General features: G+C 39.4%; 1 protein-coding gene across 2 annotated transcripts in view; it reads right to left on the bottom strand.

The window, feature by feature from the left end:
• Positions 1-325: 325 nt before the first annotated feature.
• Gbp1-ps1 (guanylate binding protein 1, pseudogene 1) overlaps positions 326-15,458 on the bottom strand; it is a 43,966-nt gene continuing 28,833 nt past the window's right edge. The window contains exon 15 of one of the 2 annotated variants that reach the window (XM_087617051.1): positions 326-560. In XM_087617051.1, coding sequence (XP_087473177.1) covers positions 453-560 — 108 coding nt within the window. In that variant the 3' untranslated portion in view covers positions 326-452. 2 annotated transcript variants of the gene reach the window in all.

The raw sequence follows: 15,458 nt of genomic DNA, 5'->3' as shown, positions 1-15,458 counted from the left end.
CTTCTCCAGATAGCAACAGCAGCTGAGGACTCAGTGCTCACACACATGAGCATATGAGGGGACTTTTCATACCTAAATATAAGATGGCTTTAAATGCATCTGTGTCACATAACTGAAAATCCACTCAGAGTAGATTTACATGAATTCTGAGAAGTCTCTCTGAAAACATTATATTGAAAATTAATTAATAACACCAATACCCATGACATGTATCCTCAGTGTTGTGATATCAAAGTTTGAAATGACTTCATAGGGATCTATGGAAATGGCACAGCAACACCCTGCAATTATACTTAATCATACAAATCGACAAGACCGCATGCTCTTAAGCTTTCACACCATTATTATTTAGAATTTTATTTTGTTTTGAATGTGAGATGGTCCGAAGCATGTTAGTAAAATTCTTCCCTGAAAGGAGAGAGCAGGGGAGGAATCAGCTCTCCTTAGACCTTTCACATGAAGGAACAATTAGAGTCCTTTTTCATCTTGATTTTCCTAATTTCTTCCTGATGTTGTTTATTCTGTATACTGATCTTTTCATTGAACAATTCTTCTTGCTCCTGTAAAGAAACAAATTGGAAACTAAAACCTGCACTGAGTCACAGCATCCCAGTAAGAACGTCTGTCAACCTGGAGGAAAGCAACAGTCATGGATGTTCAGGGAGCACAAACCCATACATGCTGCTGGTTGAAATATAAATTAAATTGTTATACTTAACACAGAAGTCAATATACAGACTCCTCCAAAAATGAAAGGAGACAACCTATGTAGTATCTAGCCATATCATTCCTGGGTATACATCCAAAGAATCAAAGTCAATGTCCTACTGAGAAACCTGTGCTCTACTGTTAATATGACACTCTTCACAACAGCCCAACTATGTGATCATCCCAGGTGTTGTTTAACAGATGAATAGATGCGGAACATTTGTTACACACACACACACACACACACACACACACACACACACACACACACACACACCCTTACAACTGAATCTTTTCCATTGTAAGTGAGAATGAATTATGGTGTTTGAAAGAAGTGAGTGGAAATGGCATAAGCTGGATTTAAAGTAAGAAACATAATTTGTTTCACGTGGAATCAAGAGGATGTAGAGAAAGACACAAAATTAATGGGGAAATATTAGGAAAAGAGGAGTGGAAGAGGGATCATTAAATTCTAAGGAAATGCCTTCTACTTTGAATATATGCAAATATGGCAATGGCACAGTGAAGTCCTTAGTCTGTACTATTAATACATACTAAATAACTTAAAGGGAAATTACTTTTTCAATAATAGCCAAACAAGTTTCCTTTTAAAAATGTAAAATGTATCTGATAGTGTTGTGTCGTGTTGTAGAATATGTGTGCAGACTCAGAAGTGTGAATGTCTCTGTGTGTATATAAGCTAGGGAGAGGGAAAGGAGAGGGCAAGGTAGAGAGAAAGCATGAAGAGGAATGAAAACGTAATTTATGGAGGAAGAAAGAGAGGAGGGAGAGAGAGAGAGAGAGAGAGAGAGAGAGAGAGAGAGAGAGAGAGAGAGAGGATATGAATATATATATGGAGGTCAGAGGATAGTTTCATGTATTGTTCCTTCCTTGTCACATTGTTTGAGACGTGATCCCTGTGGTGTTTTTCTGCTGTGTGTTCTAGGCTAGCTGACATGTAAGTTTCCAAGGACTCCTTTGTCTATGGTTCTGTCTTCCTGTATGGGTGTTAGGAATATAAGAATTCATGCTATTACATCTGGTTTATACACAGGATTCAAATTCACACCCTTACATTGGAACAGGAACTACATTTATCCTCTGTGCCATCTCTGCAATCCACATTTTTATTTCTTCAATGTGATTCCTCATTGCTTCAGTAGTCTTTCTACTCATCATCGGAAATGTTTTATTAATATTTGCTATCTTAGCATTGTTCTGTTAACCTATATTTAGACTCTTACTCTATATTCACAATTTTGCCTTTAAAATATATATATTTTCCCTTCTGGTTTCTGCCTGCACCAAGAGCTAAAAGTCAGTCACTAGGAGTGCCAACACAACTGAGAGCAGAGTAAGACAAATTCTTCTGCTCAGAGCTACCTACCTGGTGGCCTCAGGACACACAAGGGCAGAAGTTGTCTGAAACAGGACATTTGTGGTTTCTGCCTGCACCTGGAGCTAAACTGCTCCCAGAGATCTCTGTACCCAGGTCCCTTTGGGGAGAGAGCTGGACTCTCAGAAGTGCAGGCAATCCTCAGAGTTTGGGAACACTACCACTTCTGCTCACATTCCTGGCCCAAGAGGAACCTGCCTCGTGTCCTCTGGATACAGGAACCTAGGAGCAGTCAGGAGCAGGACCCTTCCTGTTTCTGCATTAGCCCTGACCTGAAAGCCAGTCACCTGGAGCACTGACACACCTGAGAGCAGAGGTAAAACCAAGTCTTCTGCTCCAAGTTATCCGCCTAGAGTCTTCAGGCCACACAAACTCAGGAGCAGCTCTCTTCCCAGATAGGGCTGAAAGAAAACATGTATAAAAGAATGCTGACAATCAGTCTTACAGGAGGGTCAAGACACTGTAAAAGACAGCAAGACAAGCTAACACCAGAGAAATCCTGATGGTGAGAGGCAAGTGCAGGAACCTAAGCAACAGAAACCAGAACTGAGTTCTCGCACCAAAGCATATACTGGACATCCAAACACACCAGAAAAGCAAGATTTCAATTTAAAACCACATCTTGTGATGATAATAGAAGATTTCAAGAAGGACATAAATATCTCCCTTAAAGAAATGCAGAAGAGAAAAGGGCATCTGATATTGGGCTTAAAGATCGTTTTAAGGTGCCTGCGTTCTAGGAATTGAGCCCAGGTTTGCTGGAAGAGTAGCCAGTGCTTTTAACCAGTAAGCCATATCTCCAGCCCCTTTAATAAATATCTATTGTTTAAGACTTCTTTGTTGAGGACCTTTTGGCTGCTGCCCTCACGGAGAGCTGAAACCTAGCGCCAAGGAGCGACTTCGGGCCCAAGACCAGAGGTAAGACCAACTTTTCTGCTCCAAGTGACCTGCCTGGTGGACCCAGGACACACAAAGGCAAAATTCCTCTGGGACCAGATACTTCTGGTTTCTAGCTGGCGCCCGAACCTCGCTGATCCCAGTCCACAATTCGCTGCTCCCAAACCCCGTGGGAGAGAGAGTTCATCACCCAGACATGTGGGCACTCCTGAAACTGCAGGGCAGCACAGACCATCACCTTCGCCCACCTTTGCCCACATCCCTGGCCTAAAAGGAAACTGGATAGGGCCTCTGGGAACAGGAAGATAGGGACAGTCAAGCTGCAGGAGCTCTGCCGTTCAGACTGCGCCCGGATCTGAAGGGACCTGATCAAAGAGCTCCCTGTGCCCAAATCCCATGGAAGGCAGAGCTAGACCTTCAGAGGGGCAGACACACCTGGGAAACCAGAGGAGACTACTGTCTGCCCACATTTCTGACTCTAGAGGAAGTCACCTAGTGCCATCTGGGCCTCTTGTGCACAGGGATCCTGGAAGAGGAGCAGGCTCTTCTGGTTGCCGCCCTCATGGAGAGTTGAAACCAAGCCCCAAAGAGTGACTTCAGGCCAGAGACCAGAGGTAAGACCAACTTTTCTGCTCCAAGTGACCTGCCTGGTGGTCTCAGGACACACGTCCACAGGAACAGCTGAAAGCTAGTGGACAGGAATGACTGCACAACTGAAAGCAGAAGACTCTGTTCCCATAACTGGCTGAAAGAAAACAGGAAAACAGGTCTACAGCACTCCTGACACACAGGCTAATAGGATGGTCAAGTCACTGTCAGAAATAGCAGAACAAGGTAACACCAGAGACAACCAGATGGCAAGAGGCAAGCACAGGAACCCAAGCAACAGAAACCAAGATTACATGGCATCATTGGAGCCCAATTCTCCCACCAAAGCAAACACTGAATATCCAAACACACCTGAAAAGCAAGATCTTGATTTTAAATCACATTTGATCATGATGATGGAGGACTTCAAGAAAGACATAAAGAACTCCCTTAGAGAAACGGAGGAAAACATAAATAAACTAGTAGAAGCCTATAGAGAGGAATCACAAAAATCTCTGAAAGAATTCCAGGAAAACACAATAAAACCAGTGAAGGAATTGAAAATGGAAAGAGAAACAATAAAGAAAGCAAAAAGGGAGACAACCCTGGATATAGAAAACCAAAGGAAGAGACAAGGAACCGTAGATACAAGCACTACTAACAGAATACAAGAGATAGAAAAGAGAATCTCAGGAGCAGAAGATTCCATAGAAACCATTGACATAACTATCAAAGATAATGAAAAATGGAAAAAACTACTGGCCCAAAACATACAGGAAATCCAGGACACATTGAGAAGATCAAACCTAAGGATAAAAGGGATAGAAGAGAGTGAAGACTCCCAACTCAAAGGACCAGTAAATATCTTCAACAAAATGATAAATGAAATCTTCCGTAACCTAAAGAAAGAGATGCCCATAAACATACAAGAAGCCTACAGAACTCCAAATAGATTGGGCCAGAAATGAAACTCCTCCTGTCACATAACAGTCAAAACACCAAATGCACAAAACAAAGAATGAATATTAAAAACAGTAGGGGAAAAAGGTCAAGTAATATAAAGGCAGACCTATCAGAATTACACCAGAGACTATGAAAGCCAGAAGATCCTGGACAGACGTCATCCAGACCCTAAGAGAACACAAATGTCAGCCCAGGTTACTGTATCTAGGAAAACTCTCAATTAACATAGATGGAGAAACCAAGATGTTCCATGAAATAACCAAATTTACACAGTATCTTTCTACAAATCTAGCCCTAAAATGGATAGTAAATGGATAAGACCAACACAAGGAGGCAAGCTACTCCCTAGAAAAAGCCAGAAGCTAATCATTTTGCAACAAAACAAAGAGAAGACAAGCACACAAACTTAATGTCACCTGCAAATACGAAGATAACAGGAAGCAACAATCACTATTTCTTAATATCTCTTAACATCAACGGATTCAATTCGCCAATAAAAAGACACGGACTAATAACCTGAATACGTAATGAGGACCCAGCATTTTGCTGCCTACAGGCAACACAATTCAAGGACAAAGACAGACACTACCTTAGAGGAAAAGGCTGGAAAACAGTTTTCCAAGCAAATGGTCTGAAGAAGCAAGCTGGAATAGCCATTCTAATATTGAATAAAATCGATTTTCAACCAAAGCTCATCAAAAAAGATAAGGAAGGACACTTCATATTCATCAAAGGAAAAATCCACCAAGATGAACTCTCAATCCTAAATATCTATGGTCCAAATACACAGGCACCTACATACATAAAAGAAACCCTATTAAAGCTCAAAGCACGCATTGCACCTCATACAGTAATAGTAGGAGATTTCAATACCCCATTCTCAGCAACGGACAGATCATGGAAACAGAAATTAAACAGAGACATAGACAGACTAAGGGAAGTCATGAACCAAATGGATTTAATAGGTATTTGTAAAACATTCTAAAACAAAAGGATATACCTTCTCACCACCTCATGATACTTTTTCCAAAATTGACCATATAATTGGGCATAAAACAGGCCTCAACAGATACAGAAAGATAGAAATAATCCCATGAGTCCTATCAGACCACTACGGGCTAAAGCTGGTCTTCAATGACAATAGGGAAAGAATGCCCACATATACATAGAAGTTAAACAATGCTCTACTCAATGATAATCTGGTCAAGGAAGAAATAAAGAAAGAAATTAAAGACTTCTTAGAATTTAGTGAAAATGAAGGTACAACATATCCAAACTTATGCGACACAATGAAAGCTGTGCTAAGAGACAAACTCATAGCTCTGAGTTTCCTGCAGAAAGAAACAGGAGAGAGCATATGTCACGAGCTTGACAGCACACCTAAAAGCTCTAGAACAAAAAGATGCAAATACACCAGGAGGAGTAGAAGGCAAGAAATAATCAAACTCAGAGCTGAAATCAACCAAGTAGAAACAAAAAGGACCATAGAAAGAATCAACAGAACCAAAAGGTGTTTCTTTGAGAAAATAAACAAGATAGATAAACCCTTAGCTAGACTAACTAGAGGACAAAGAGAGTGTGTCCAAATTAACAAAATCAGAAATGCAAAGGGAGACATAACAACAGAATCAGAGGAAATACAAAAAATCATCAGATCCTACTACAAAAGCCTATATTCAACAAAACTTGAAAATCTGGAGGAAATGGACAATTTCCTAGACAGATAACAGGTACTAAAGTTAAATCAGGAACAGATAAATCATTTAAATAACCCCATAACTCCTAAAGAAATAGAAGCAGTCATTAAAGGTCTCCCAACCAAAAAGAGCCCAGGTCCAGATGGGTTCAGTGCAGAATTCTATCAGAGCTTCATAGAAAACCAATACTATCCAAACTATTCCATAAAACTGAAACAGATGGAGAGCTACCGAATTCCTTCTATGAAGCCACAATTACTCTTATACCTAAACCACACAAAGATCCACCAAAGAAAGAGAACTTCAGACCAATTTCCCTTATGAATATTGATGCAAAAATCCTCAATAAATTTCTTGCAAACCAAATCCAAGATCACATCAAAACAATCATTCATCATGATCAAGTATGCTTCATCCCAGGTATGCACAGATGATTTAATGTATGATAAACCATTAACGTAATCCACTATATAAACAAACTGAAAGGTAAAACCACATGATCATTTCATTAGATGCTGAGAAAGCGTTTGACAAAATTCAACACCCCTTCAGGATAAAAGGCCTAGAAAGAAAAGTAATTCAAGGCCCATACCTAAACATAGTAAAAGCCATATACAGCAAACCAATAGCTATCATTAAACTAAATGGAGAGAAACTGGAAGCAATCCCACTAAAATCAGGGACTAGACAGAGCTGCCCACTCTCTCCCTACTTATTCAATATAGTTCTCGAAGTCCTAGCCAGTGCAATCAGACTGCAAAAGGAGGTCAAAGGGATGCAGATTGGAAAAGAAGAAGTCAAAATATCACTATTTGCAGATGATATGATAGTATATTGAGAGTGATCCCAAAAGTTCCACCAGAGAACTACTAAACCTGATAAACAACTTCAGCAATGTGGCTGTGTACAAAATTAATTCAAATAAATCAGTAGCCTTCCTCTACACAAAAAACAAAAGAGCAGAGAAAAAAATTAGGGAAATGACACCCTTCATAATAGTCCTAAATAATATAAAATACCTCGGTATGACTCTAATCAAGCAAATGAAAGATCTGTATGATAAGATCTTCAAGCCTCTGAAGAAAGAAATTGAAGAAGATCTCAGAAGATGGAAAGATTTCCCATGCTCATGGATTGGTAGGGTTAATACAATAAAAACGGCAATTTTACCCAAAGCGTTCTACAGATTCAATGCAATCCCCATCAAAATTCCCATCCAATTCTTCAAAGAGTTAGACAGAAAAATTTGCAAATTCATCTGGAATAAGAAAAAACCTAGGATAGCTAAACCTTTCCTTAACAAAGAAGGACTTCCGGGGGAATCACTATCCCTGAACTCAAGCAGTATTAAAGAGCAGTAGTGATAAAAACTGTATGGTATTGGTACAAAGAAAGGCAGATAGACCAATGGAATAGAGCTGAAGACCCAGAAATGAACCCACACACCTATGGTCACTTGAATTTTGACAAAGGAGCCAAAACCATCCAAAGGGGAAAAAAAGAATTTTCAGCAAATGGTGCTGGTTCAACTGGAGGTCAGCATGTAGAAGAATGCAGATCAATCCATGCTTAACACCCTGTACAAAGATTAAGTTGAAGTGGATCAATGACCTCCAATCAAACCAGGTACACTCAAACTAATAGAAGAAAAAGTGGGGAAGAATCTTGAACACCTGAACAATACACTGATGGCTTATGCTCTAAGATCAAGAGTCGACAAGTGGGATCTAATAAAACTTACGAAGCTTCTGTAAGGCAAAGGACACTGTTCTTAGGACAAAATGTCAATCAACAGATTGGGAAAAGATCTTTACCAATTCTACAACTGATAGAGGGCTTATATCCAAAATATTCAAAGAACTCATGAAATTAGACTGCAGGGAGACAAATAACCCTGTTAAAATGGGATTCAGTGCTAAATAAAGAATTCACAGCTGAGGAATGCTGAATGACTGAGAAATACATAAAGAAATGTTCGACATCTTTAATCATAAGGGAAATGCAAATCAAAACAACCCTGAGATTCTACCTCACACCAGTCAGAATGACTAAGATTAAAAAACTCTGGAGACAGCAGATGCTGGCGAGGATGTGGAAAAAGAGGAACACTCCTCCATTGTTGGTGGGACTGCAGACTGGTACAACCATTCTGCAAATCAGTCTGGAGGTTCCTCAGAAAATTGGATATTGCACTACCTGAGAACCCAGCTATACCTCTCTTGGGCATATACCCAAAAGATGCCCCAACATATAACTAAGACACATGCTCCACTATGTTCATAGCAGCCTTATTTATAATATCTAGAAGCTGGAAAGAACACAGATACACTTCAAGAGAAGAATGGATACATAAAATGTGGTACATCCACATAATCGAACACTACTCAGCTATCAAAATCAATGACTTTATGAAATTCATAGGCAAATGTATGGAACTGGAAAATATCATCCTGAGTGAGGTAACCCAATCACAGAAAAACACACAAGGTATGCACTCATTGATAAGTGGATATTAGCCCAAATTCTCGAATTACCTTAGATGCACAGAACACATGAAACTCAAGAAGGATGACCAAAATGCAGATGCTTCACTCCTTTTTTAAAAGGGGAACCAGAATACCCTTGGGACAGGATAGGGAGACAAAGTTTAGAACAGAGGCTGAAGGAATGCCCACTCAGAGTCTTCCCCACATGTGGCCCATACATATACAGCCACCAAACTAGATAACATGGATGAAGTAAAGAAGTGCAGGCTGACAGGAACCGATGTAGACCTCTCCTGAGAGACACAGCCAGAATACGGCAAATACATAGGCGAATGCCAGCAGCAAATCACTGAACTGAGAACGGGAACCCATTGATGCAGTGAGAGAAAGAACTGAAATTGCCGAAGGGGCTTGAGAACCCATATGAACAACAAGGCCAACCAACCAGATCTTCCAGGGACTAAACCACTACCCAAAGACTATACATGGACCGACCCTGGGCTCCAACTGCATAGGTATCAATGAATAGCCTAGTAAGGGCACCAGTAGAAGGGGAAGCCTTTGGTCTTGACAAGTTTGGACCCTCAGTGAATGGGATTCTTGGGTGGAGGGTGGTAATGGGAGGATTGGGAGGGGAACACCTATATAGAATCTGAGGGGTAGGGACTAAGGGGATGTTGCCATGGAAACTGGGAAAGGGAATAACATTTGAAATGTAAATAAGAAATACCTAATATAATAAAGATGGGAAAAAAAGAAAAAAATAAATATCAAATGAGTTAAATATTGCTCTTTGGAAAGACGATAATGATCAGTTTTTTATGAATTAGTTTAGAAGTGTATTTCAGATGTTATCAATTAACTACTTAACAATATAAATACTTAAATGTTTATGAAACTATAATCTATATCTTTCTCCAAAAAAATCCTGTCAATAAAAAGCAAAACACTTTTTTTGTTATAAAAAAAAGAAATGCAAAAGACACAGGTAAGCAAGTAGAAGCCCTTAAAGAGGAAACATAGAAATTCATGAAAGAATTACTGGAAAACACGCAACTAAACAGGTGAAGGAATTGAACAAACCATCTATGATTTAAAAATGGAAATAGAAAAAATAAAGAAATCACAAAGGGAGACAATTCTGGAGATAGAAAACCTAGGAAAGAAGTCATGAGTAATAGACAGAAGCATCACCAACAGAATACAAGAGATAGAAGAGAGAATCTGAGGGACAGAAGAAACCATAGAAAACATCGACACAACCATCAAAAAAAATGACATACGTAAAGAGAACCCAGCATTTTGCTGCATAGAGGAAACACACCTCAGTGAAAAGTACAGAAACTACCTCAGACTAAAAGGATGGAAAACAATTTTCCAAGCAAATTGTCCCAAGAAACAAGCTGGAGTAGCCATTCTTATATCAAATAAAACGGAATTTCAACCAAAAGTTATCAAAAAAGATAAGGCAGAACACTGTGTATTCATCAAAAGAAGATCCATCGAGATGAACTCTCAATCCTGAATATTTATGTTCCAAATGAAAGGTCACTTACACTTATAAAAGTAACCTTACTAAAGCTCAAAGCACACATTGCACCTCACACAATAATAGTGGGAGATTTCAACACACTACTCTCATTAATGGACAGATCATGGAAGTAGACACTAAACAGAGATATGAAGCAACTAACAGAAGTTATGAAGAAAATGGATTAACAGATAATAATAGAACATTTCATCCTAAAACAAAAGAATATACCTTCTTCTCAGCACCTCAAAGTACTTTCTCCAAAATTGACCATATTACCAGTCACAAAAGAGGCATCAACAGATACATGAAGATTGAAATCAGAACACCTGGCCTAAGGCTGCTCTTCAATAACAATAAAAAAAGAAAGACCACATGTATATGGAAGCTGAACAACACTCTACTCACCGATAACTTGGTCAAGGAAAAAATAAAGGAATTGAAGACTTTTTAGAATTTAATGAAAACGAAGGCACACCATACCCCAACTTATGGGACACAATGAAAGCAGTGCTAAGAGGAAAGCACATAGCTCTGAGTGCCTTCAAAAAGAAACTGGATAGAGGATACATTAGCATCTTGACAACACAATTAAAACCTCTAGAACAAAAAGAGACAAATAGACCCAAAAGGAGTAGAAAGCAGAAAATAATCAAATTCAGGACTGAAAGCAACCAAGTAGCAATATAAAGAACGATACAAAGAATCAACAAAAACAGGAGCTGGTTCTTTGAGAAAATTAACAAGATAGATAAACCCTTAGACAGACTAACCAGAGGGTACAGAGAGGATCCAAATTAACAAAATCAGAAATGGAAAGGGAGACATAACCACAGAGTCTGAGGAAATTCAGAAAATCATCGGATTTTACTAGAAAAGCCTATATTAAAAAATGGAAAATCTATATGAAATGGATAATTTTCCAGACAGATAACAGGTACCAAAGTTAAATCAGGGTAAGATAAACCATGTAAACCATCTCATAACTCCTAAAGCAATAAAAGCTGTTATTAAAAGACTCCCAAGCAAAACAAACCCTGGACCAGATGGTTTTAGTGTAGAATTCTATCAGACCTTCATAGAAGACCTCATACCAATACTGTTCAAATTATTCCACAAAATGGGAACAGAAGGAGCACTACCCAATTCCTTCTATGAAGCCAGAATCACTGTTATACATAAATCACAGAAAGACCCACCAAAGAAAGAAAACTTCAGACCAATGATTATTGACACAAAAATACTCAATTGAATTCTAGCCAAGTGAATCCAATAAGACATCAAAACAATCCTCCAGCATGATTAAGTATGTTTCATCCCAGGGATGCAGGGATGGTTCAATACACAGATATTCATCAACGTAATCCACTATGTAAAAAAGTCAAAGTAAAAACCACGTGATTATCTCATTAGATGCTGAGAAAACAGTTGACAAAATTCAACACCCCTTCATGGTAAAAGTCTTGGCAAGACCAGGAATTCAGGCCTATACCTAAACATAGTAAAAGCAATGTACAGCAAACCAATAGCCAACATCAAATTATGGAGAGAAACTCGAAGCAATCCCACTAGAGTCAGGTACTACACAAGGCTGCCCACTCTCTCCCTACTTATTTAATATAATAGTAGAAATTCTAGCCAGAGCAATCAGACAAAAAGGAGGTCAAAGGTTCACAAATGGAAAAGGAAGAAGTCAAAATACCACTATTTGAAGATATGATAGTATCTTTAACTGACCCCAAAAGTTCCACCAGAGAAGTACTAAGCCTAATAAACAACTTCAGCAAAGTGGCTAGGTATAAAATTAACTAAAACAAATCAGTAGTTTTCCTCTACTCAAAGGATAAACAGGCTGAGAAAGAAATTTAGGAAATGACACCCTTCACAATAGTCACAAATAACAAAAAATACATCAGTGTGACTAACCAAGCAAGTAAAAAGTTTGTATCACAAGAACTTCAAGTCTCTGAAGAAAGAAATCAAGGAAGATCTCAGAAGATGGAAAGAGTTCTGATGCTCATAGATTTGCAGGATTAATATAATAAAAATGGCCATTTTGCCAAAAGCAATCTACAGATTCAATGCAATCCCTATTAAAATTCCAACTCAATTCTTCATAGAGTTAGAAAGAGAAATTTGCAAATTCATTTGAAATAACCAGAAACTCAGGATAATGAAAACTCTACTCAACAATAAAAGAACTTCTGGGGGAAATCACCATACTAACCTCAAGCATGATTGCAGAGCAATAGTGATTAAAAACTGCATGGTATTGCTACAGACACAGGGAAGTAGATCAGTGGAACAGAATTGAAGATCCAGAAATGAACCCACACACTTATGGTCACTTGATCTTTCACAAAAGAGCTAAAACCATCCAATGGAAAAAAGATAGCATTTTCAACAAATGGTCATGGTTCAACTGGTAGTCTCTACGTAGAAGAATGCAAATCTATCCATTCTTATTGCCTTGTACAAAGCTCAAGTCCAAGTGAATCAAGAACCTCCACATAAAACCAGATACACTCAAACTAATAGAAAAAGTGGAGAAAAGCCTCGAACACCTGGGCACTGGAGAAAATTTCCTGAACAAAACCCCAATGGCTTATGCTCTAAGATCAAGAATTGACAAAGAAGACCTTATAAAACTGCAAACCTTCTGTAAGGCAAAGAACATTTTCATTAGGACAAAATGGCAACCAACAGATTGGACAAAGTTCTTTACCATTCCTACATCTGACAAAAACTAATAGCCAATATGTACAAAGAACTCAAGAAGTTTTGCTCCAGAGTGCCAAATAACCCTATTAAAAATGGGATCTCATAAAACTGCATAGCTTCTGTAAGGCAAAGGACACTGTTGTTAGGACAAAACGGCAACCAGTAATTTGGGAAAAGATCTTTACCAATCCTACAACAGATAGATGGCTTATATCCAAAATATACAAAGAACTCAAGAAGTTAGATCGCAGAGAGACAATTAACCCTATTAAAAATGGGGTTCAGAGCTAAACAGAGAATTCACAGCTGAGGAATGCCGAATGGCTGAGAAACACCTAAAGAAATGTTCAACATCTTTAGTCATAATGGAAATGCAAATCAAAACAACCCTGAGATTTCACCTCACACCAGTGAGAATGGCTAAGATCAAAAACTCAGGTGACAGCAAATGCTGGCAAGGATGTGGGGAAAGAGGAACACTCCTCCATTGTTGGTGGGACTGCAGACTGGTACAACCATTCTGGAAATCAGTCTGGAGGTTCCTCAGAAAATTGGACATTAAACTACCTGAGGACCCAGCTATACCTCTCTTGGGCATATACCCAAAAGATGCCCCAACATATAACAAAGACACATGCTCCACTATGTTCAGAGCAGTCCCATTTATAATAGCCAGAAGCTGGAAAGAACCCAGATGCCCTTCAACAAAGGGATGGATACAGAAAATGTGGTACATCTACACAATGGAATATTACTCAGCTATCAAAAACAATGACTTTATCAAATTCATAGGCAAATGAATGGAACTGGAAAATATCATCCTGAGTGAGGCAACCAAATCACAGAAAAACACACATGGTATGCACTCATTGATAAGTGGTTATTAGCCCAAATGCTTGAATTACCTTAGATGGACAGAACACATGAAACTCAAGAAGGATGACCAAAATGCAGCTGCTTCACTCCTTTTTTAAAAGGGGAACAAGAATACCCTTGGGACAGGATAGGGAGACAAAGTTTAGAACAGAGGCTGAAGGAACACCCATTCAGAGTCTGCCCCACATGTGGCCCATACATATACAGCCACCAAACTAGATAAGATGGATGAAGAAGAAGTGCAGGCCAACAGGAACCGGATGCAGATCTTTCCTGAGAGACACAGCCAGAATACAGCAAATACAGAGGCGAATGCCAGCAGCAAACCACTGAACTGAGAACGGGACTCCCGTTGAATGAATCAGAGAAAGGACTGAAAGAGCTTGAAGGGGCTCAAGACCCCATATGAACAACAATGCCAACCAACCAGAGTTTCCAGGGACTAAGCCACTACCCAAAGACTATACATGGACTGACCCTGGGCTCCAACCTCATAGGTAGCAATGAATATCCTAGCAAGAGCACCAGTGGAAGGGGAAGCCCTTGGTCCTGCTAAGACTGAACCCCCAGTGAACGTGATTGTTGGGGGGAGGGCTGTAATGGGGGGAATGGGGAGGGGAACATCCATATAGAAGGGGAGGTGGAGGAGTTAGGGGGATGTTGGCCCGGAAACGGGGAAAGGGAATAACAATCGAAATGTAAATAAGAATTATTCAAGTTAACAAAGATGGGGGAAAAAAGAAAATAAAGTTAAATAACTATTTTTACCTAAAAAAAGAAATACCCAAGTTAATAAAGATTAAAAAATGGGGTACAGAGCTAAGCAAAGAATTCTCAGCTGAGGAATATCGAATGTCTGAGAAGTACCTAAAGAAATGCTGAACATCCTTAGTCATTAGGGAAATGCAAATAAAACAACTCTGAATTTCTACCTCATGCCAGTCAGAATGTCTAAGATCAAAAACTCAGATGACAACAAATGCTGGTGAGGATGTGGAGAAAGGATCACGCCTCCATTGTTGGTGGGATTCCAAGAAGGTAAGTATAATGCTGGATTTGGGGTACTGGCATAGAATGGTCTTAGGTGCAAGACTGGCCTAAACTACAGAGAAAGAGCCTATCTCAAACAGTGGAATTAAAAATATCGTAGAGGAGTCTGGTCCCCTTAAAGAAGCAATATTCGATGTTGTTGTGGTGGTTTGAATAAGATTGACTCATGAAAAAACGGGATTATTAGGACATCTGGTCTTGTTGGAATATGTGTAGAATTGTTGGGGGAAGTGCATTATGAGGCAGGGTTTGAGGTCCTATGCTCAGGCTTTGCCTTGTGTGGAAGTGACCTTCCTCCTAGCTGCCTGTGACACAGTCTTCTCCTAACTGCCTTCAGAACAAGATGTAGAACTCTCACCTCCCTCACAGTGCCACACCTGCCTGGTTGCTGCCATGCTTCCAACCTTGATGGTAATGGACTGAACTTCTGAACTTGTAAGCTACCTCCGCATCAGTGTTTGTTCTTTATAAGAGTTTTCTTGCTCCTGGTGTCTCTTCATTGCACTGGAAACCCTAACCAAGACTGTGGTTAAGTAATTTGTGTA

This window comes from Rattus norvegicus, chromosome 2 (genome assembly GCF_021556685.1).
Source record: "Rattus norvegicus strain SHRSP/BbbUtx chromosome 2, alternate assembly SHRSP_T2T, whole genome shotgun sequence".
Taxonomy (NCBI): Eukaryota; Metazoa; Chordata; class Mammalia; order Rodentia; family Muridae; genus Rattus; species Rattus norvegicus.
This window is presented reverse-complemented; position numbering and strand designations above follow the sequence as displayed.